Source organism: Pholcus phalangioides, unplaced genomic scaffold (genome assembly GCF_987345545.1).
Source record: "Pholcus phalangioides strain wild (caught in Gottingen) unplaced genomic scaffold, Ppha-v1.0 ptg000015l_1, whole genome shotgun sequence".
NCBI lineage: Eukaryota > Metazoa > Arthropoda > Arachnida > Araneae > Pholcidae > Pholcus > Pholcus phalangioides.
Window position 1 is genome coordinate 104,864,260 of NW_028301608.1, and position 22,182 is coordinate 104,886,441.

General features: G+C 40.3%; 1 protein-coding gene across 3 annotated transcripts; it reads left to right on the forward strand.

The window, feature by feature from the left end:
- Window positions 1–403: 403 nt before the first annotated feature.
- On the forward strand, window positions 404–21,735 carry Oat (Ornithine aminotransferase precursor). Of its 3 annotated transcripts, none has more exons than XM_089245018.1 (9): window positions 404–514; window positions 4,789–5,003; window positions 6,731–6,955; window positions 7,069–7,292; window positions 7,407–7,579; window positions 8,893–8,971; window positions 19,383–19,496; window positions 21,118–21,256; window positions 21,515–21,735. In XM_089245018.1, the coding sequence occupies exons 2-9, from the start codon at window positions 4,799–4,801 to the stop codon at window positions 21,673–21,675; spliced, it is 1,320 nt and encodes a 439-aa protein (XP_089101144.1). In that variant the 5' UTR covers window positions 404–514; window positions 4,789–4,798; the 3' UTR covers window positions 21,676–21,735. The 3 variants fall into 3 exon arrangements, with proteins under 3 accessions (XP_089101144.1, XP_089101145.1, XP_089101146.1); XM_089245019.1 differs by lacking the exon at window positions 404–514 and adding an exon at window positions 4,342–4,624; XM_089245020.1 differs by lacking the exon at window positions 404–514 and adding an exon at window positions 4,425–4,700.
- The last annotated feature ends 447 nt before the right edge of the window (window positions 21,736–22,182 follow it).

Here is a 22,182-nt window from a genome sequence, read left to right on the forward strand (position 1 = left end):
TCATCATGGAAATAACTAACTTATCCATTGATATTTTTTTACTTTTTTTTGAAAATTTATCTATTTATGCAACCGTTATAACAAGATAAATTGATGAAATTTTCTAATTCAATGGTAGAAATATACATACGAGCATGGTCCTCCTACATCCTGGAGAAGAGTTCCTAGGCTGAGATCTCTTGGGGGGGGGGGGGCGTTTCAATGATGAATTTATAGCGTGGAAAATAAAGAAAATTATGAGAATCGTTCAGGGCCCCACGACTGTCAGCCCCCCCCCCTCCCCCCACTCTTGTTGGGGGGGCTCATGTATACGAGCACGTGAAAATGCAAAGACGTGTCAAGTGACATTAATTAATTCATATTTTGCTCTGGATAAAATATAGTACCTTTAATATTTAATAGATGGCGCTGTAACAAAATTGTCATACCCATGCGTATTATGTAGTCGGACTTGCGTATTGGAGATTTCCAATTGACTTCCCGTTGGCCGTGTTTCAAAATTAATTACATTTTAGTGAGTAACTTTTTATTATTATTCTTTTTTTTTTCTATAATTAATCAGTTTTTCAATTTATGGAGCAAATAGCTTTGTTTGTACAATATTAGTTTGATCGCTGTATCATTTTATTTCCGTGACGTAAAATGTGATATTTTTGAAGATCAGGAACAGAGCTACGAAGGAATTCAATTTCGGAGGTCAGCGAAGGGGTTGTCGGGCTCGAAAAATATCGCATTTTATGCCTAATGTAGTAGCACCTCAAGAGAAGCGGGGCAGGCCCGTTGCCAGAAATCTCATTCGGGGAGACCACTTTCATTTCGTGGGGGGAGGGAACGAAGTGGAAGTGATAGAATAATAGATTTGGCCATCTTTTCCCCTTTTTTGGTCATTTTCCTCACATTTCGGGGGGGACCAGACACCTTAGTCCCCCCCCCCCCCACTACGGCCTGGGGGGAGTGGCGGTGCTCATAAAAATGAGATATAATTGAAATTATCGAGAATTTGCCTGGTAGGAGTCCTCCAAAAAATTTGATCTGGGCGACAGGACCGTCAGAGAATCGTGCCCCCCCCCCTCTCCCGGCCAAGTGATTTTTCTGTTGCCCCGCCAGGCAAATTCTCGAAAATTCCAACCAGATCTCATTTTTATGAGCCCCCGGGCAGATACGCCACTACAAAATTTATTTGGGGGCGGGGACTCAAATCAGGGCCGCAACTTGGTGCTTGGTCGCCCAGGGCAAGCGAGCATTTTGACGCCCCGTTGTAATGTTGAAGGAGAGGTTTCAGAATGAAATTGGCGCACCCCTCGGGTCTAGGGCCCGGTGCACGAGACCCGCCTGCTCCCGCCCCAGTTGCGGCCCTGGCTCAAACAGCCTCAGTCCCGAGGTTCCGGTGCCTATGCCCCCGGCCGTGCCTTCAGACGGCACTGTCGGGGGTCATGATGCTCTTAAGACGACCCTAATAAGTAGTTTTTTAAAATTGTTAAAAACAGTATAATTTATGATTATTTTTGCCAATGTTTAGACGTGGGGAGCAGGCGGGTCTCGTGCCCCGGGCGCTGGACCAGAGGGGGTGCAAAGTCCACTCTTTAACCTCTCCTTCAACATTACAAGTGGGTACCAAAATGCGCTCTTGCCCCAGGTGACCAAACACCTAGTTGCGGCCAGGGCCTTCTTAAGAGTATCATGGGCCCCCGAGCCACGTGGTTATTTCGAGGCCCTACCCAGTAAATCCTAGAAAATTTCAAACGGATCTCATTTTTGTGAGGCCCCTCTTCCCTTGAGGCCCCCGGGCCGTGCCCGGGTGGGCCCATGCGTTAAGACGGCCCTGGTCGGGACCCAGTACTTCGGGGGGCTGTTTTTAACTTATAGTCATGAAAATGCTTTTAGCGAACAACGATAGGTTTAAATACTGAATTATGAAGGAAGTTCGTAAAATCAAAATGGAAATTTTTATTATTATGCTTTGTAATTCATAAGTGCCGTCTTAACGCATGGGGCCACCCGGGCCAAAACAGAAGGGCCATGGCCGGTTCTAGACATTTCTCAAGTGTGAGCGAATATTATTATTTTTGGGATAAAAAAAAATCACCCCTCCCCGCAGCTGGCGCCCTAAAAAATCTATCGACCCTCCCCCATCCTTAGTTCGTAGGATTCAAGATCCGGCCCTGAGAAAGGGCTTCGTGGAAATCAGGTCTGGTCGAATTTTCGACAGTGAGAATGCAAATTGGAAATTGGGTAGCAGATATTTAGTGCAGGTACGAAGTCCCAGAAAAATCACTTTGCCCATGAACCTGTGATGCCATTAAGATGGCCCCGTTCCTGTTTGATTCGACTCTTGTAGCCCGATCCCTTCGACCAGGCTGAGATAAAATAGGTCAATAGAAGCGCGTGCCCCGACGTCCTCGATGGAGGCAGCAAGTTAAAGGGAGGAAGAACCATAAAATCATAAGCGGAGATAGACTTGGAAGTCTGGAGGGGGGCGGCAAGATGATGCTGTTGTCGATTCATCTATACATATATGCATTAGATCAGTCGGCTTCACCTTTGATGCTGGGGGGCTGCCCCCCCCCCCGTATCTTCGCCCATGCATAAGATAGTTCTTACTTCAAAACAAAAATGAAAAATTAGTTATTATTCAACCGGAAGGAAGGGCGGGGGGGGGGGTTGAATCCGGTTTGCCCCCCCACCCTCGATAAAAATTGCATGCCCTTACCCATTGACCAGGGCCGTCTTAAAAGTTTCGTGGGGCCTTAGCCATAAGAGGAGAAAGGCTCCACGAATGCTTACTCTCGAAAATTTTAACTGGATCTCATTTTCACAAGGGTTCTTCGCTCTTGAGGCTCCTGGGTCGTAGCTGAGTGGGCCCAGGCGCTAAGACGGCACTTGTAGAATGATGTTCTGGGGACGCCCCTACTTTTCTGAATGTGCCTATCTACCAATTCACATGCTTTACTTTAGAAAATCATTGTATCGAATTTCATTATCAAGCACCGCCCTTTGCATTCAAAGGCTATCGGGCGGTGCCCGGACGGGACCATACGTTAAGACGACCCAATCGTTGAGGCGATGCCATTTCTCCCCGAAGCACGGTCTGGGCTCCTTTCAGATGGAGCTATACGCGATAACTTTGCACTGCCTCCCACTATGTTCTTAGCCTGAAGTCTCGTAAAGAGCTTCAGCACACTGCTTTGTCTACGAGGACCACGATGCCGTTACTGTGGCCCACCAGGGGGCGGGTCTAGGCAGCACCTCCTACAGAACAGGTGCTCTCTAGGGCTGTGAGAAACGTGCGGCTGCCCGGGGTACTACTGTAAGAGGGATGCCAATCGGGAAGAGGGGTTGAGAATGTATGGAAAATTCCAACTAGGAATGTATTGGATGGAAGAATTTGCAGAGATAACTGCAATTTTCGAGGCATCCTTCATGGTGGACGCATACAAGTTTTCTAGATCATTTAACAGATGCGGCTTTTACGCCAGAGAAGCTTCGTATGGGTGAAAATTTTGTCTCGAGCTGGTCCTGGATCCATCTGGGTTTCAATATTTTACCCGTTAATCGGTTTTTAAAATTTTTCTGATCCGATTACAACTTCCATATTGGAAATCACTAAACCTTCTAAAAATTGCCACCTATTTTCAAGAAGAATTTTTTTCCCCGATTGCGAGCTGATAAATGCTCCCCCCCCCCCCTTCCAAACACAAAATAATAAAAAAGGAAAACAAGAAAAGACAAAAAAAGAACTACATTTTTGTTATTTATGCGGTACGCAATAATACTATACTACCTCAAAAAGAAAACAGAAAGCTATCGTCTTTCTTCCCTTCTGTTATCAGACTTTGAATAAAAGCTGACTCCGCCCACTGGCAGTTGATTGACAGGACTGGGGGGGGGGAAGGAGAACATGTTATCAAGAGAAGCAAACTTTCAATGGTATGTGGGCTCGGGGTTGCCATTTTGAAAGGGTTTTCAGAACCCGAGATATCTCGGCATTGCCGCTCTGTAAGGGTTAATATTTAACTTAAATTTTTTTAAATAAAAAATTTAACTGAATAAAATTACTAAAATTTTAGAAATTTTTGACATGATTCAATCAAGTTTTCTTAGACTCTGCAACTACGTATTTACTAAAGTTATGATAAAAATTATGCATCACTCTCACACTAAATTTGATTTCGATAATCTGAGGCGTTGCCAAGAAAGTGATTTCCGTGTTTATACTTCGATTTTATCACGTTCGTTAATCTGTGAAAAGTGTTACGCGGACGAGATCGAAAAGATAGTGACCTGATGATAGTCGTTTCGTCATCCGTATCTGAAAACATATTGGAACTTTTTCTTATATCCACCAAGATCAAGAGAAATGGTTGCATGCACGTGTTATTGTGTGATGAAACGCTGATTACATGGAAAGGGAAAAGAAAACTCATTGTAGTCTAAAATCTATTCATGATCTGACGTCATGAACATGAGCTGAAGAATCTTCATGAAGAAAAGCGATTTATTTCTAGAACCGGCATCGATATTCCCTATCAGTTAGATAATAAGTCAGCTTTTCTGAAAATTGAGGAACCCGTTTCATCATAGGATCTCCGTTTTGCGGCTCTGAATAAAGACGACACACGTACAGGTAATTCATAATAATCACTGATAAAACATTGGATTTTTGTTCAATTCAATCAATGTCCTGCATCTCTGTCAATTAGGTATATTTTCCTTATTATTAGCCTAATTTTGTCTGATATCTGATACTATCACTGCCAATTTTATCGAATTTTTCGGAAATTCTTGCAGAATCTCCGCGATGTCTTCTTCAGCGATGCGACGACTATCGACAGCGATTGCAAAGACCGATGCGCAGACCATACTCAAGAACGCTGTCTTTACCTTGTCGAGTAGACGTCATTCATCGAAGTACCATCTCAACTCTCAACAAGTCTTCGAAAGGGAAGCCAAGTATGGAGCACACAATTATAAGCCTCTGCCAGTTGCTGTTCACAAAGCGAAAGGTGAGAAGTGTCAATTTTCTGGGTTATTTCATTGTTCAGTTTCTCCGGAGAGGAGGTTTCTGTACCGATTTAGGCAGAGTTGCACAACCTCCGGGCCAAATGGGGACCGCGAAAAACTTTTGTGAAAAAGGTATATTGTTGCGGACGGTTCTGTTCCTACTACTCACCCGTACATGTACCTCAATCACTTCCCTCTGCGGAATTTCTGTTGAATTGTCACATGCCAGAATGTGTGTTCAGCCGAGCACCACCAGTGGGGTTCGAACCTATATCCTCGCAATGAGAGTCCAGCACTATGACTGCACAGCTGCCGGTGTTCTTCCTCTATCCCCATTTTCATTCCTTAATTACGTACAGTATTTTCAAAGTATGTTCTGTACAAAATTTACTTAACTGCTATTTTTACCTATGATTCCCAAGCTGGGGTCGCATAGTCTCCTCTGTACCCTAAGATATTCAAAGAGAACGATGGGCAAATAAAAGTCAAAGAAACCCCCCATTCATTCAATTTGTAAACAGAGCCGTCTTAAGAGCGTCATGGACGCCCGGGCCATATGATTTTTCTGAGGTCCTCCTTAGCAAATACACGCTCACTTTATACAAACAAAATTCCAATGTTATCCAATTTTTGTGAGCCCCCCGGGCCGTGCTTGAGTTGGCCCATACCTTAAGACGGCACTGTTTGTTAAGAGGCGAGGGGACGAGGGAAATGAAACCATGGTCAAAAGAAAGAACGAGTCATGACTGTCCTGAAAGTATCTGGAATCCCAGGCAAAGTGATGTTATATAATATTTTGCTTAGCTGGAAGTATCAGCATGGACGTAGATACTGTAATTGGGGAGGCAGCGTCAATGACGGAATCGACTGATGTAATGAATTGACATCATCATACCTCTTTCCCCCCCCCCAGATTTTGATTACTATTCCGCTTATGAGAATCAGCGTTCCAGAAATTCAGATTATTAGATTTCATTGCCGCTGAGTCACCCTGAGCCACCTTGCCGTGCCCGGCTCTGCCACGGATGGAACCGTTCGACTTCGAGAATATCCAGAATATCAGCTGTGAAGGTTGGGTTGGATGGAAAGTTTGTTAAATGGGTTGGACTAGCTCTTTGCTTCTCTGCGTTTGAATTTTGCATGCAATTCGTAACACAGTTTTTTTGATGTGTTGGATATTTTTTGGGCCCCCGGTAGATGGAAAGTATTTTAGAAGGAAGTATTCTTTAATTTAATTAATAAATACTAACATATAAAATACACAAATTTAGATATATATGTTGTACAAATACCATTGTATAATAAACTAAATACATACACGCATAATGCAAACACTTTTTGTAGCCTCAAAGAACTGAAAAGTACTTCCAGCAGGCCTAAAGGAATTAATTATTAAATATTCAAAAAATCTGTAAATGATTGAAGACACACCGGTGATGCCTCCTTAAAATTAGTGCGATTTCCACTTGCGAACGCTTCAACTTACGTACGATGCTCGGAACGAACCCCGTTCGTAAGCCGGGGCGTAGCTGCATTCATTGTTCTCCGTGTGTCATAAATATAATTCTCCAGCTTGGCAGAAAAAATATTAAATGGGAACTGAGCACTCCCGGTCCGAATCCTATAAAAAAAGCTGTTGGTGGCCCGCGAGCGGTATACATTTCGCATATCCGGCCCGTAGACTAAAAAATGTGGAACCTGTGGATCAAGGCCTTTGTTTTATTTTCAGGAGTCCACGTTTGGGACGTAGAAGATCGTCAATACTTTGACTTCCTCAGCGCTTACAGCGCTGTCAACCAAGGCCACTGCCATCCCCGGATCATCGAGGCCATGCTGCAACAGGCTAAGGAAGCTACTCTCATATCAAGAGCTTTCTACACGTCGGCGTTGGGAGAATTCGAAGAATTCGTCTCGAACATGTTCGGGTACGATAAAGTTCTACCAATGAACACGGGTAAACTGATTTGATTATGACATTCAACTTGGTATTTTTATCTCATTCTAGAGCAATAAATCTTCGTTGTAATTACGCATCTGTCAGTTTTTAATCACTACTATTTCTTCAAGGTGTCGAAGCCGGAGAAACCGCCTGCAAAATCGCGAGGAAATGGGGCTACGAAGTCAAGAAAATTCCCGAAAATGAAGCCAAGATAATATTCGCCGAAGGCAATTTCTGGGGAAGGACGCTTGGTGCTATTTCAAGCTCTACCGACCCATCAAGTTATGCTGGATTCGGACCTTACATGCCGGGTTACGAAATAATTCCTTACAATGACTTACAGGCATTGGAGGTAATGTGCGTTTATGATATCTATAAATTTTGTCTCTTTGCAGGAAGTAATTTCACGAATTTTCGAAGTAACTTTTCACGTTTTCATACACTTCTCTCTTGGAATCTTTCGTAGGAAAAATTAAAGGATGATAGAGTTTGTGCATTCATGGTTGAACCTATCCAAGGGGAAGCGGGCGTCGTCGTCCCCGATCCGGGGTACCTGAAAAAAGTGCGAGAGCTTTGCAGTAAGTACAACGTGTTATGGATCGCGGATGAAGTACAGACAGGACTTTGCCGGACTGGAAAGTAATGCAGTTTTTTTTTTATTATTTACCTAATTTAAATGCATATTTGGTTTTGCGTGTATAATATTTTATGAAAGGTTTGTTGGCAATCTCACTACGATTTCCATGATTTTCTATTTTTTTTTCTCATGATTTATGCATATTTCACTGTTTTCACGCGATAGAGCATTTTTCCTTGATTTTCAGTCATTTTAAGACATATTTTTACACTTTTCGTTTAGCATATTTCTGCGTTTTCAATGAAAATATGGGGATTCCCCCATGGCCTCAATTTCTCACTGATAGGTTTCAATATTTTCACATCCTTCACTATTTTCGAGCAAATCCATCGCCGGTAAAGGGGGGGGGGAAGGACCCGAATTTCGATCCCCAGGGCCATCCATTGAGTTAACATCCCCCACTCTTCTTTAAAGTCCCCGTGCGTTACTTATTCATTGTGTGTTACATAGATGTGATAGTAAAATGATTTTTTTAAGTAGTATTAATACTTAATACTTATAGCATTAATAATCGTAGAAGTCGTTAATTGTAGCATTAATATTTTCTCATTAGCTCATTATTAATGTTACTGGAAACAGTAAAAAGAAGTTAGTTAGTTCTTTTTTTTTTGGCTTCATAGAGCATATTTTTAGCTTTTCTAGGGCATAAATGCATTTTTCATAGAGCATTTTTGTATAGTTTTAGATCATAAAAATCCCAGCTCTGCTAGTAATCACATAAGTATATTGATGTGAATTGGAACGATCACAACGCGCTCACTATTGATGACTGTACATTGATTTGAATCATGATCCAAATTTTCATCAATCCATCGACACTAAACTTGTGATCACTTGTGGACCAAAGGTTCTCCTCATTTTTATTAGTATAATTCCGTTTGCCGGTTTCTCATTTGAAAAAGTCTCTCCGCAGAGAGCAGGCAGACCAAAAACGTGATACTTGAATAACATGAAAATTCAAGCGTTTACCATCTTCAGTTCAAAATATGTAAGATAGATGGTTTCCTCAGCAAGAACACGGAACAAGCGCAACTCTCACAATATAAATACTTTTAACGAGTCACACGTACACAGAACACAAATTCCGACACGTACCGATTCGTTAGAAATTCCGCAGAGGGATGAGCACGAGGAGCAGGTACGGTAAAGTAATAGTATAATACCGTCTATTTCTCGTACCACTGGTTTCCCGAATGAACGCTGTCTACAGTACAAATAATATTTAGACATAACTGGTGACCCACAGAATCAGCTGGTTGACAGAAATTAAAAATCATCAAATATCATATTAAAATTCTGAACTTTTACTTTTTAGATTGCTTTGTGTGGACCACGAAAATGTTAGGCCAGACATTCTTATGTTGGGAAAAGCTTTATCTGGAGGAGTTTACCCGGTAAGTTTGATATTAACTACACGTTTCTTTCAAAAAAGGAAAACAATAGAACATTCCAGAAACTCGCCAGCGCAGTTCATGAAATGTTCGTGTCAGAAAGCCTAAATATATAGTATGGCTGTAATTTGCATTTCCATCTTCTGAAAGGTTCTTCTTGATCATATCGGTAGTAAAAAAATGTACATGAAGTGAATTGTGAATGCCTTTTAAAAATTCAAAACAATTTTTCGCTTTTGTGTCGAACATTTGAAAAAGAAATGTTTTATTGCGCGAATGCACATGCAAATAGACATTAGCCTATTGCGGTCGCATGTCGGGGTGGACTCGGCGTAGAACCGCATTAGGAAACAACGGTACTTCATTGTTACAACGGCCCTTTACGATAATAATAAGGGCCCTTTTAAATTCGGCTTCTTAGCAGACCGCGTGAGCCAGGAGTTCTCAAACTGTGCGCCTCGGTACCTTGGCATGCCGCAAAAATTTTGCTCTCTGGTTCTTCGAAGCGATTCTTTGCTATACTTGCTTCGGGAAGCCGCGGATAAGCGTTAATTAACAAAAGGAGATTCGCGGATGAAAAAGTTTGAGAACCCGTGACATAAGCCATCTGCAAAGGGACAAACATTCGAGGACCTTCCTCATTGCGGGTAGTTATTATGAAATAGGAACTGAACCAACGAAATGCCGAAAACACCTCTTTACCGCAAAGCGTTAACTGGATCGAATAAGTGAGTTATGTCTTTCCTGGTTATGTATGTGAAAATAGAACAGTTCAATCTTAAGATTACGGGTAGAAAATCGGGACATTTATGGAAACGTATAATCGCGTTTCATCATATTGTCGAAACAATATGATGAAACGCATGCTGGTTTCGTTAAAATTCATTTAACTGTGGCCTTCTCTTCCTTGATTATGGATTTTATGCATCAAAACGCTGGATTGATAACTTTCTGGCACTGATCTGGATTGAACTCGAACCATGTGGCTCTCGTTACCACTGCTTCAAAGTGATTTTAGCTGCCTTGTGTATGTCGATAGTTTCTCCTTTTTTTTTAGTATGAGGACACAATCTTTTGAAATGATTATACCAAGTACTATCTTCAGATTCATATCATGAAACCAAACAATGAAACCTGAAATCATCAATGAAATTTGATGGGCATGGCTGAATTCTTGATGGAAAAAACGTTGTTTTTCCATCTTCCAACAATGTCTTTAGATAGTGGAACAGGAAAGTAGAGATCATTGCAACATAAGACTTTTAACTGGCCATAGTTTCTTCGCTGCCCACCTTGAAAGATTCAAGATAGATTCCAACGGCAGATGTGCATGCCCGGAGGTGGGAACGACTCTTCACTATGCGACCACTTGCCCCAATACCAGCCAGTTCCAATTCCCCCGGCCGGCTGAAACCATGCACGCACTGGCTGAGCTGCATACTGCAGAGGGAAAGCTCTAATGGCCGAAACACACTACACTGACGTGACGTGATCGCGTCATGTCAGAGACGTTGTGAATTCCGATTCGTGGAAATTTTGCGACGTTAAAATTATATGACGTGAAATTCCCACGTCACAGAATTTACAGTCTCTGACATTACAGTCACACCACACTGACGCCACGTCAGTGTAGTGTGACTGTTCAACCTTGTGAGACTGCTCACCGACCTCGTACGCAGGGCCGTCTTAAGAGTATCATGGGCCCCCGGGCTAATTGATTTTTCTGATGCCCTACCAAACAAATTCTCGAAAATTTCAACTAGATCTCATTTTGTGAGGCCCCTCTTCGCGTGAGGCCCCCGAGCCGTTCCCTGGTGGACCCATGCCTTGAGACGGCGCTGCTCGTACGCTACCTACAAGTGAATCCGCATATTGTCCATGATAAGACCAGAAACGCGGACTACATAGAACCAACACGACAAATGGTCAGAAGGGTCAGGCAACCCAGGATTTACTCGTACTCGTGATCCGGCTTACTGGCTGTTCTTACGTGCTTCTTACTTTGTATATATTGTATTTGTAATTTTATTTTTTTCTGTGTTTATTTTACATGTTTTCTATGTTTCATGTATTAATTATTATTCTCATATAATAAAGTCCGAAACGGTCCAGCCCCCTTCGGGATATTCTAAAATTGCCCAACGGTGATAGGACATGGACCGTGTTCGGTTTGAAAGAAGAACAGAAGACTTCTTTGAATCCCAATGTACGTTACTTTCTACCGTTTGATACCAAAAGTTAAAGACTATCGTTTGAGGATAAAATTTCGTTTACTACCCCCAAGATTTTTCACCAATCATATCCAACATCAACACTTATGTAATTTGCATAGTCAAAAACTTCATGAATGATATCCCATATGAGGTTTATCAGTAATCAGTTATTTTCTTTGTACATAGAGAAAAGAATAGATGTAGTAATACATACAGGGCTCGGCACGGGTCACTTTTTTCACTAAAAGTCACTTTTTTAGAAACTGGTCACTTTTATTACGTATTTTCAGGCCCAGGTCACTTTTTCCACTTTTTTAGCAAAAAAACCTCGGTCTCGCGCGCTTTTCTGCTGTCAGTGTTTTTCTTTTCTTCAAGGAGGAACTTGACCTGTTCCCTCCCTTCATTGAACTACGATCGAAGGCATCTTATCTTCCCGGGAGCATACCGTGTGACGTCAACATAACTTGATTTCAAGGCGCTTGGAAAAAGAAAGCTCCTTCGTTAAAGAATCGTCATTTTATGGAAAAGCCGGACGGAAAAAAAACTAGCATAAAAGGCGTACTTACAACAAAGAATTTTTCCCCCCCCCTATACTACCATTCTTTCTTATTTCCCCACGTGCTCACTCGTTCTTTCATTTTCATCTTATTTTAAAATTGATCCTTTATTTTATTTGTTTTAAAAAGTTTTAGTCCTAAGGGCCAAATTCCTTTCTCTGAGCATCGAGCAAGTTACATTTGTTGTTTGTTCTATCGTTACTTTTCTTAATTTTTTTAAATGTTATTTGAAATGACGATTAGAGAGCCCGTGCAGAAGCTAACTTACGCGCAGCGGGAGAATACCAAAGCGCGTATTAAAGACGCGTATTATTAATACGTATTAAGCGTATTAATACGCTTTGGAGAATACTCTTGTAGCTGGCCAAGGTTAAAGAAGCTCGCATGTATTTTGAATTTACTTACAATAAAAAAAAATCATCCGATTGAAAATCGCGATCTATCGACAAATAAAATTCGTACTATATTTCTAACTGGATTTAAATCTCAGCAAGAAACCGTACCCCCAAATTTGATCGAAAGGAGAACTATTTATGAAAAGATCACAGAATCCTGCAATTAAACATTTAGTTTAACACAAGGGTTTCCAAATCAGATGAAAATTTGTCATCAGGCTGATAAAAACTCAGTTAACGTGCATGCGAGCCGTAACTAGAGGCGGATTTAACGATGGGCACACCGAGCGCGCCTTTGGCCCCTACTTCACATTTTTTTCCTAATTTAAAGGGCCTAATATTAATTTTTTTTATGCCCGGGCCGTAACTTAATTTAGAGCATCCTCACGATACTGATTGTTGACTTAATACTGTTGGATTGTTTTCCTTTTTTTTTCTCTCCATGCACGTGCGGGAATCGGTTGTTCCGACGCTGTATGCAAATCGGCGGCGGCGTACCCTCACGGGAGCACGGATACATAGACTGGTTTTTTCTCTATAGGTGAGATGTCTGTTTTTTCCGCATGGATGTATGTCGGGATTCGATTTGTTTCTCTCTTTTGATTGCCGGCCGTATTTTTGATGAACGAAAATGATCTTGTTTTTTGTTTTTGCAACTTTTATGGAAAAAGTTCAAAATGAACTTCTGATCATTGTTTTTCTTCAGCTCAGTCGGTACGCTCTGCCCCCCAACAAATATCGACATCTTGCGCGCCATTCTTGATGTGTAAAAAAATCTTATTTTTAGACCTCGGAAGTTATTAAAACGTTTGTCTCGAGTCTGTTATGACCGCAATAGGAGAGGGCGGGGGTCTGGTTCCACTGGCATGGCCCCCACATCTTGGAGTAGGGCCCCTAGACTGGGAACTTTTGCGGGCCCCCTGACCAGACTTCCACGGGCCCCTTTATGGTGGATTTATAGTGTGAAAAACAAAAAATAATGAAAATCATCCCGGGCCCCAGGGCTGGAGCCTTGTCAGCCCACCCCTTGTGGGGGCCATGTCCACGGGTGTTGAACGAAGAAAGGTGCCGAGTTTACTCATTTTCTGTTAAAAAGAGTGGATACCGGCCCCGAGCGATAGTAAATTTTCGTTCGTACTTGCGACCCGGATTGCTACATACCGTGATCAGATCCAAAAGCGGGGGGGGGGGGCAATGCCTTGGGCGGGGTTTTTGATGGAATGGTATATTTAAGAAAAGGCAATAAAAATTCATTTGCAAAATTATCGAATTTCACAGTCAAGGGGCAGTCAAATTACGTTTCCCCTCCATAAAAAACAATTGTATTACGGCCATGGTGAATCGGGTGTCCCGGATGGGGGCGAATTCACTATTTTTGTTCGTTGAAAGTTACGGGAGGAGTCAGCGCTAACGTGGTGACTTGTTTTCGCGCTAAAATAGGTATCCCTGACAGCAGCATCCATAAACCCCGTATGTTGTTGATTCGATTTTTGTGTTCATTTCATCCTAATTTTCCGTATTTCCCGATATATTTCTATCGATTTTTTATGTGCCCTTTGTCAGCCATCTTGAATTGACTACCGCAAAACGACGATTCCTTGGCTCGAAAAAAAGTCGCCACGTTGGTGCTTACAAGGTTCATGGGAAATTTACCGGGGAAGGCCGCTGAGTCTTTTTTTTCTGTTAAAAATTACGGGGGGGGGGGAGGCCAAAATTATACTGTTTCCAGGGGTAGGAACACCGCGCCAAAATTAACATCTTGCGCCATCCTGCTCCAATAGTGTTTTCGTATTTTTCTGCGCCAAATAGCTAATTTTGCTTCGTATGTCCAGAATTTCTTAAAGGACGCCAAAAAATTTTTGTTCCTGCTTACCGTGAAACGATTCTTTCTAAGAGCGTGTTTTATATATATTCCACTGTACGCCTTATTTAAACTATCGGCCTTTCCATCGTAAAACCCCGATAATATCCGTGATTGTGCAACTGAAGATAGTTTGCAATGGTCTTTCAGCTTTAAAGTGCGCCGCTGTGGTGGTCGAGTGGTCATAATGACGGACTCGCATCGCGGGGACCCGGGTTCGAGCCCCATCGTCACCACAGTGGTGGTCGGCTGAAGTTGTTTTTCTGTGGTTCATAACTTCAAGGCGCAAATGCGAGCCAATCTCCCCGCTAAAAAGTCTCGCCACAGAGAGCGACAGTCCTACAAACAGTATAAATATTCAGTCATTACACTACACTCAATTCACTTCTGAGATATAGATGGCAGCACTAAAAAATCATACACAACACTAAATACGCACTCAGACTGTTAGGTACACTTCCGGCACAACTGACTAGGTAGTAAATTGCCCATGGCGATAGACCTGAGTTGTGCTCGGCTTCAAAAAAAAAAAAAAAAGCTTTAAAATGCAAATGCGAGTCAGTTGCCGTTTAAAAAAAAGTCGCCACTGGAAGCAGCAGAAATTACTGTAGTCGATCGTCATTGCGTCAAATCCAGATGTTTCGTGAAAAAAATTTCCATTCCGGAAGTAAAAAGTGTGTTTTCGCCGAATTACGAATGTAAATTTAGAAACTTTGCCGAATAACGAGTGTCAGATCGCTAATCTCGCCAAATAATGCGTACTTAATCGCCAAACGTCGTGTTGATTCTTCCGAAATTCTCCCCCATTTTGCAACAATTTCTTTCCGAGTATAAAAAACTTATAGAAAATTTTTTGCTCATTTGAAGTGCTGCTGTTCAAGGCAGCAAATAGTGCCCTCAGTAAGCAAAAATCATCTTAAATAGACTGGTGTGAAAAATTTTATGACAGCCTCTCTTTCAAACAAGGTGTCAAAAGCCTGAAACACCAAAAACAAAAAACAAGCTGGTGAAAAGATTTTTGATAACAAAAGACAGTGCAGTTTTATTTTGAAAAGGGATGAGGGTTAACGAAAATATTCTTGTTAATTTCCCTGCTCCAATAAGTATCTGCTCCAAATCCTATATTTTGCTGCTCCAAAACTGATCCGAATCCTATATTTTGCTGTTCCAAATCCTGAATTTGCTGCTCCAAAACTGATCCGAATCCTATATTTTGCTGTTCCAAATCCTGAATTTGCTGCTCCAAAACTGCTCAGAATCCTGAATTTTGCTGCTTCAAAGCTGCTCCGAAATGGACTTTGTCACTTCCCACCCCTGTGTTTCTGGGTAAAGGAGTAAATGTGGTTTTTTTTTGCAGGGGTGTATGTTGTGTGTAAAAAAAAGGGAAAATATATACACTGCTGGCCACCCAAATTGCAACACCAAGAAAGACAAGAGATATCGCAACAATATTTATTTCGTAGATAACATGTTGACCAAGCATCAAATGATTAAATTTATAGACTTCTGTGAAGTGTGGTTCCTGCCAAAATCAGTAGCCAGAGTAGCCGCCATTGTTGGAGATCACCGCTGCCACACGCCTCGGCATTGATTCAAAGAGACTTTGGATGTGTTCTTGGGGTACAGCAGACCAAGCAGCTTCCACGCGTTGCCAAAGTTGATCTGGTGTGGCAGCTGGGGATGTAATCTGGGTCAATCGTTGAGCAACCATGGACCACATGTTTTCTATCGGCGAAAGATCCGGAGAGCGAGCTGGCCAGGGAAGCAATTCAATCTGGCGATTGACGAAGAACCTTTGGACAATGCGTGCCACGTGTGGTCGCGCATTATCCTGTTGAAATATGGCTGTGGGCAAGCCCTGAAGGTAAGGAAGGACAACTGGCTCCAACACCTCGGAGATGTAGCGCTGGATTTTTAAAGTACCGGCAATGCGTACTAGAGGAGTGCGAGAGTGATATCCAATACCGCCCCATACCATAATACCCGGTGCAGGACCAGTGTGGCGGTGCATAACGCAGCTGTTCAGCATCCTCTCTCCACGGTGTCTCCAGACTCGAATCCGACCATCGTGGTGTTGCAGACAGAAGCGTGACTTGTCAGTAAAGACAATTTCATTCCATTGTGCCGTCCACATCCTTCTTTCATCGCACCATTGGCGGCGGAGACGTCTGTGGTTCTGCGTCAAGGGTAGACGAAGCAATGGACGTCTTGTGGACAGACCACTCTGCTGTAAACGGCGTCGAATGGTACGCGCAGACACTGGATGATGCGGTACAGACTGAATGTGCTGTGCTATGGTTCGTGATGTGGCTGAGCGATCCGTCACTGCCATACGCACAATACGCCTGTCATCACGTGAAGTGGTGCACTGAGGTGGATGCGATCGAACACGTCGGTCCGTCGTACCCTCCTGCATCCAACGATCACATATCCGCATTACAGTTGTTTGGTTTCGTCCAACACGACTACCGATTTCCCTGAAAGATAATCCACAATCTCGGTAGGCCACTATCCTTCCTCTGTCGAACTCGGATACTTGATCAAAAGATGATCGCTGTTTTCTACGAGGCATAATTGATCGTTTTTTTGAAAAAAACCACAAGAAAAACACAATTGCCGTACTTCAAATCGTCGAAATCTCCAAGCCTTAAATAGCACTTTGAAGTGGCGCCACAGGCGCGTGTGATGTGCGTCTGCGCTGAAATTCTAATCATTTGCATATCTCACCTCCGCTAATGCATGTTGTAAATTTCATATTATTTGCATGCTTCCTTCAGGGTGTTGCATTTACGGTGGCCAGCAGTGTATTTTTACAAATTTCAAAACTGGTTTATTTTTTCCCTCACCCAAGGACAGTATTATTTTGGTGCCCCCACCTGTAAAATAGTACTCGCCCACTTTTCCCAGTCCAGCCATAGGTGGAGATACTTTAAGGTCTTAGGGTACGTCCATAGTGAACCGCTTCTCGCTACTCGCTTCATCGCGGCTGAAAAAAGATCGTGAACACTCATTGGGGCGGCCATAGTGCGCCCGCCTACCTGCTTTTACCGGCTGAAACTGCTTTTACCCGCTTTAACCGGAATGAATTGTTATTTCTTTTTCTCGCTTGACCGGCTCACCGCTTGCACTTTAAAACGGATACTTTCCTGTAAGTGTTCGTTTTATAGTGGAATAGTAAATCGACGGAGTTGATTGACTAATCGTTGATTAATTATGACATAATAAAAGCAAAATCGTTAATCATCAAGTAATTAAGGAAAATTAACAATTATAGTGAATCCTATTGTGAGAATTAATTATTGTCAATACTAATCGTTAACTAGTTATGGCATAATATAAGCGAAATCGGTTATTAATTAAGGATCATCAATGGTAATACTGAATCTAACGGAGTTTTTATGACGAATAATTATTGTTAATACTAATCGTTAACTAGATATGACACTAAAAGTGATATCGGTGATTAATCATTAATTAAGGTTAATTAACGATTATACTGAATCCAACGGAGTTTTTGTGACGGATAATTGTTGCTAATACTAATCATTAATTAGTTATGACATAATAAGCGAAATCGTTAATTAATTAAGAATCATTAATGATCATACTAAATCCAACGGAGTTTTTATGACGCCTAATTATTGTTAATACTAATCGTTAATTAGTTGACGTAATAAAAACGATATCGTTAATTAATCAAAATACCGTTGGATTTCATTTTAGCGTTAATTCGTTAATTAACTAATTAAGTTGATTAACTAATTAACGATAAAACGAAATCCAACGGATTTTGCCGTTAATTAACTAGTTATCGGCCAGTTTAGTTTTATCGTTATTAGTTGATTAGTTAATTATCGATCATGATTTAGTTTTATCATTAATATAAACTAATTGACGATAAAACTAAATCAAACGAAATTTTGTAACGATTAATTCTCGTTTTTCTAATCGAAAATTTGTTGTGGCACTAAAAGCGAAATCGCTGATTTATCATCAATTAATTAATTAACTATAATTAGCGATTACACTAAACCTATTGCAACTTTAAGGTGAGTCCTATTCATTTCATGTACATATTTTTTGTTGTCAACAAAAACACAATATATCCCCACGTGATAGCTCCATGATGCCAACTGCTCATGCAAGCAGACGCTCCCGCGAGCGGTGCACTATAACCACCACCGGCTAGAATCGCGCGAGTTCATCTCGCCTTCTACAACTGCCGCGGTTTAAGCAATAAAGCGAGAAGCGGGAAGCGGTGCACTATGGACGTACCCTTAGGGGTGTGGCACGATGACAATTAATATACATCATATATATGTATACATCAGTAGGCTCTGCCATTGACGCTGGGGGGAGGGTGGATTGCCCCTCCCGCAACATATAATTAAAATAATTTAGTTAATTTAATAATTTGAATACTTTATTGAATTTAATAATTTAAATATTTTATTCAATTTAATAATTTAAATATTTTATTCAATTTAATAATTTAAATATTTTATTCAATTTAATAATTTAAATAATTTATAATTCAGTAATTTAAATAATTTATAATTCAGTAATTTAAGTACTTTTTTAATTTAATAATTTAAAATTTTAAAAATTTAATTTTATGGTTTTTAATCATTAAGTAAATTTCTTAAAATTTGTTGGAACATATTATGCAAACCTAGGTATGTAAATCAAATTTGTACTAGTTAAAAAACGTTTGAGTACATTTTGTATACTGTCATTCATAGCATAACATGAATGAAAAATCCACTGGAATGTAGATGGGACAAATTCTCTCATCAAATTTTGTGTTATTTCATTTTTTTCCCTTCTTTGACTGGGAAAAATGTTTTCCGCTTTGAAGTTTTTCCTGCTTAAATTGATTTTAAGATGGGTTGTGGAAAGCAACATGGGGGAAGGCATTGCTGCTGTTACTTAAAATGGATGTAATGTAGTTATTCTCTCACACATAGTTGTTGATAAATTTGATAAGTTATTCAAAACTTTTCTGGTTAGCAGAATGCGTTTGAGTTTGATTTAATTATTTCACACTATTATGTAAAAAAAAAAAAAGCAATTTCAATGAGTTCTATTGAAATGCAAAGTTAAAACTAAATTCAATTTCAATTCATTCAATTTGGTAATAAAAATTCATTGTCCATTTGGTCTCTCTCTCTAAAAATATTTTGGTCACTATTTGGTCACTTTTAAACATTTCGGTCACTATTTGGTCACTTTTTCAAACATTTTGGTCACTATTTTCACTAATTTTGAGGCCATGATCCGTGCTGACCCCTGTACATAGTATATGACTACATATAGAGTTTATGTAGTTGTATTTTGAGGATATATGATTTTTATAATTTTTACAAAAAAATTTAATTTACTGATTAGGTTTCAGCCGTACTAGCTAACGATCCAATTATGCTCGTCATAAAACCTGGTGAGCATGGCTCCACGTACGGCGGTAACCCTCTCGCCTGCAAAGTCGCAATGGCTGCTCTTAAGGTACAGTATATATATTTTTGATAAATTACCGATCTTAATAATGACCGTGATCACTGAAATATGGCTTATCTTCACACTTATTAACTACAGAATGAATTTCAGCCTCTTTCGTGTTTCGCCGTATGTTTCGAATATTACAAGGTTTACACGGAAGGAATACCGAGGCGCTCTGTAGGCAATAGGGCCATCAATGCTGGATGTTGTCTACCTACACATCTAATAAGCTTTCCTTAGGTCGCTTAACTGAATATCAGGGCCTTGAAGTAATCGATAGAATTTTCTATCGGAATTTGAATTGGTCTATTGTGGGAAAAGGTAACTATTACGAAGTGGTTCGCCATTGAAGGGGATGCCATTGTTATTTTGCAAATTTTGGACGGTAGGGCGAAAAAAAACTCAGTACCACATCTATTTCTTGATTGCAATAATGTACAGGGTGTCCCATAAATTCGTAAATTGTTTAGAAATGTATGAAAATTGAAGGAATTGGTATATTTGAATGCGGTTTGCAAAAAAGTTATTCTCACGAAACGGGACTTTTTTAAACAAAAATAAAACAAATATTTCAAATTTTTGTCGATAGAGGGCGCTATAATGACGCAAATCGGGATTGATCGGACCTGAACCTTTCTTCGATCTGAGTCCGAAATGTCGTAAACTTCCAACTGGCGATTCGTTGCAGAGGTAAAACCACTCTACTAATAGTGAGTGCTTTATCTACCGATATTAACATCAAAATTAAAACCTAATGTTCATGTTAATGACAGGAAAATTTAGAAATGAGCTGTAAATCGTGTGCCCTGCATTTTATAGGACACTGATTTGCATATTTCCAGTAATTTTCTTTATGCAGCGCCCTCTATCAACATAAATTTGAACTAATTTTTTCTGTTGAGGGAACCCTTCATGTGAATAACTTTACCTCAAACCGCATCCAAATATATCAATTACAATTTTGATAAATTTTTAAACTACAAATTTATGGGGAACCCTGTATTTTCATTGTAAGTTTAGAAATGCTTTTTTTGTCACTGTCTGTGATTGCTAGGTGTTATACTCTATTATTCCGTGCTATATTTTGGTGCTGTCGTGTGTCTTTCATATTTCAAAGTGAAAATGGCAAATGCCTGAATTTTCATGTGGGTTTCGTGTTAACCACTTCACGTATAAGTATTTGGCAAGAAATTTTCGATTATCTACGTTTGACGAATCGGCGATAAATCTGGTAACCTAACCTAACCGCGCGTTAGCAAAAGGAAGAAGAAATGAAAGTAAATATAAAGAAGAAAAAGTGTGATAAGTAGATAATAGTTTTTTTTCTAGTCTATTTTCACCCTCAACCTACGTGTTCGCTTCTCTTTCGCTCTTGCATGTATATAAGGTAGAAAGATACATTATATGTGGGTAAAAAAATCACTATCAGGTGCATAGAAAAACATTTTATAGGGTTACAATATAAAGCTTCACGATGGTGAGCGAGAGTAGGAAAATACGGAGAACTTGTTTGAATTTATTTCATTGGTGTATGGGCGCAATTTTACGTCCCTGATCGTAAAGGGGTTAAAAGTCTGCCTACTCTCTACGGAGAGACTGTTAGTGACTAACATCTGTATTTCTCTAGGTGTTGGAAGAAGAGAAAATGGCCGAAAATGCAGAGAAAATGGGCCAACTTTTGCAGGAAGAACTGAACAAATTGCCAAAGGACAAAGTGAAGCTCGTTCGCGGTAAAGGTCTTCTCATCGCTATCGTCATCCACGAAAGTAAGAACATATTGATTCTGAATATGACACAAAAGTTGTCTACATTCAATTGTGTATTTATGAAGTACGAATACAGTTTAAAACTTCGAACATTGTAAATACATAATTTACAAGACTGTGGCTCCCTCCGTGGCACTGAGCTTATATCACTGTTACGACAAAGCCTGGTCATGCTCAATTCGTTCAGTTCAGTATAAAAATTCGATAATGCAGATATTTCTTTCTCTAATAAAAATTATGAATTCAAACCATTTGTAGAATTAGATGCTTGGGACGTATGTCTGAGGTTCCGAGACAATGGGTTGTTGGCGAAACCAACGCATGGTGACAAGATCCGCTTCGCACCTCCTTTAGTGATCAACAAAGAACAAATCATGGAAAGTTCGGAAATCATCCGAAAGACTATCTTGGCGATGTAAATACTGGAATATGTGCTAAAAAAAAAATAGTTTCTAAGAACAATAAAAATTATATTTTCATTCTTGCGTAATCACAGTGTTTCCGGAGTTTAAACATCTTCGCTTATTATTTTCAAGTTCCTCAATACTACTGCATTCAAAAAGTTATATATACGACTTATTTTATTACTGAAGAATAAATACAGACAGAACCTGTTTATTTGGTGTTTCCTTCGAAGTAACTACTCTGTGCAATTATGCAGTTTTGCCATTGTTCATACAGAGATTTGAACATGGATTGTGTGTGCAAACTTTTTTTTTGTCGCATCCTCCGGTGCCTGTACTTCATATCAAACTTAAGAATCATTGCCTTTAAAGCCAATTCATATCAAACTTAAGAATCATTGCCTTTAAAGCCAATTCCTTTATAAAAGAAAAAGGAACGATTCACATGGGACGAGATCAGGAGAATAAGCTGGTTGTAGAAGTATCGGATTATGATGTTTTGAAAGGTAATCTGACACCAGG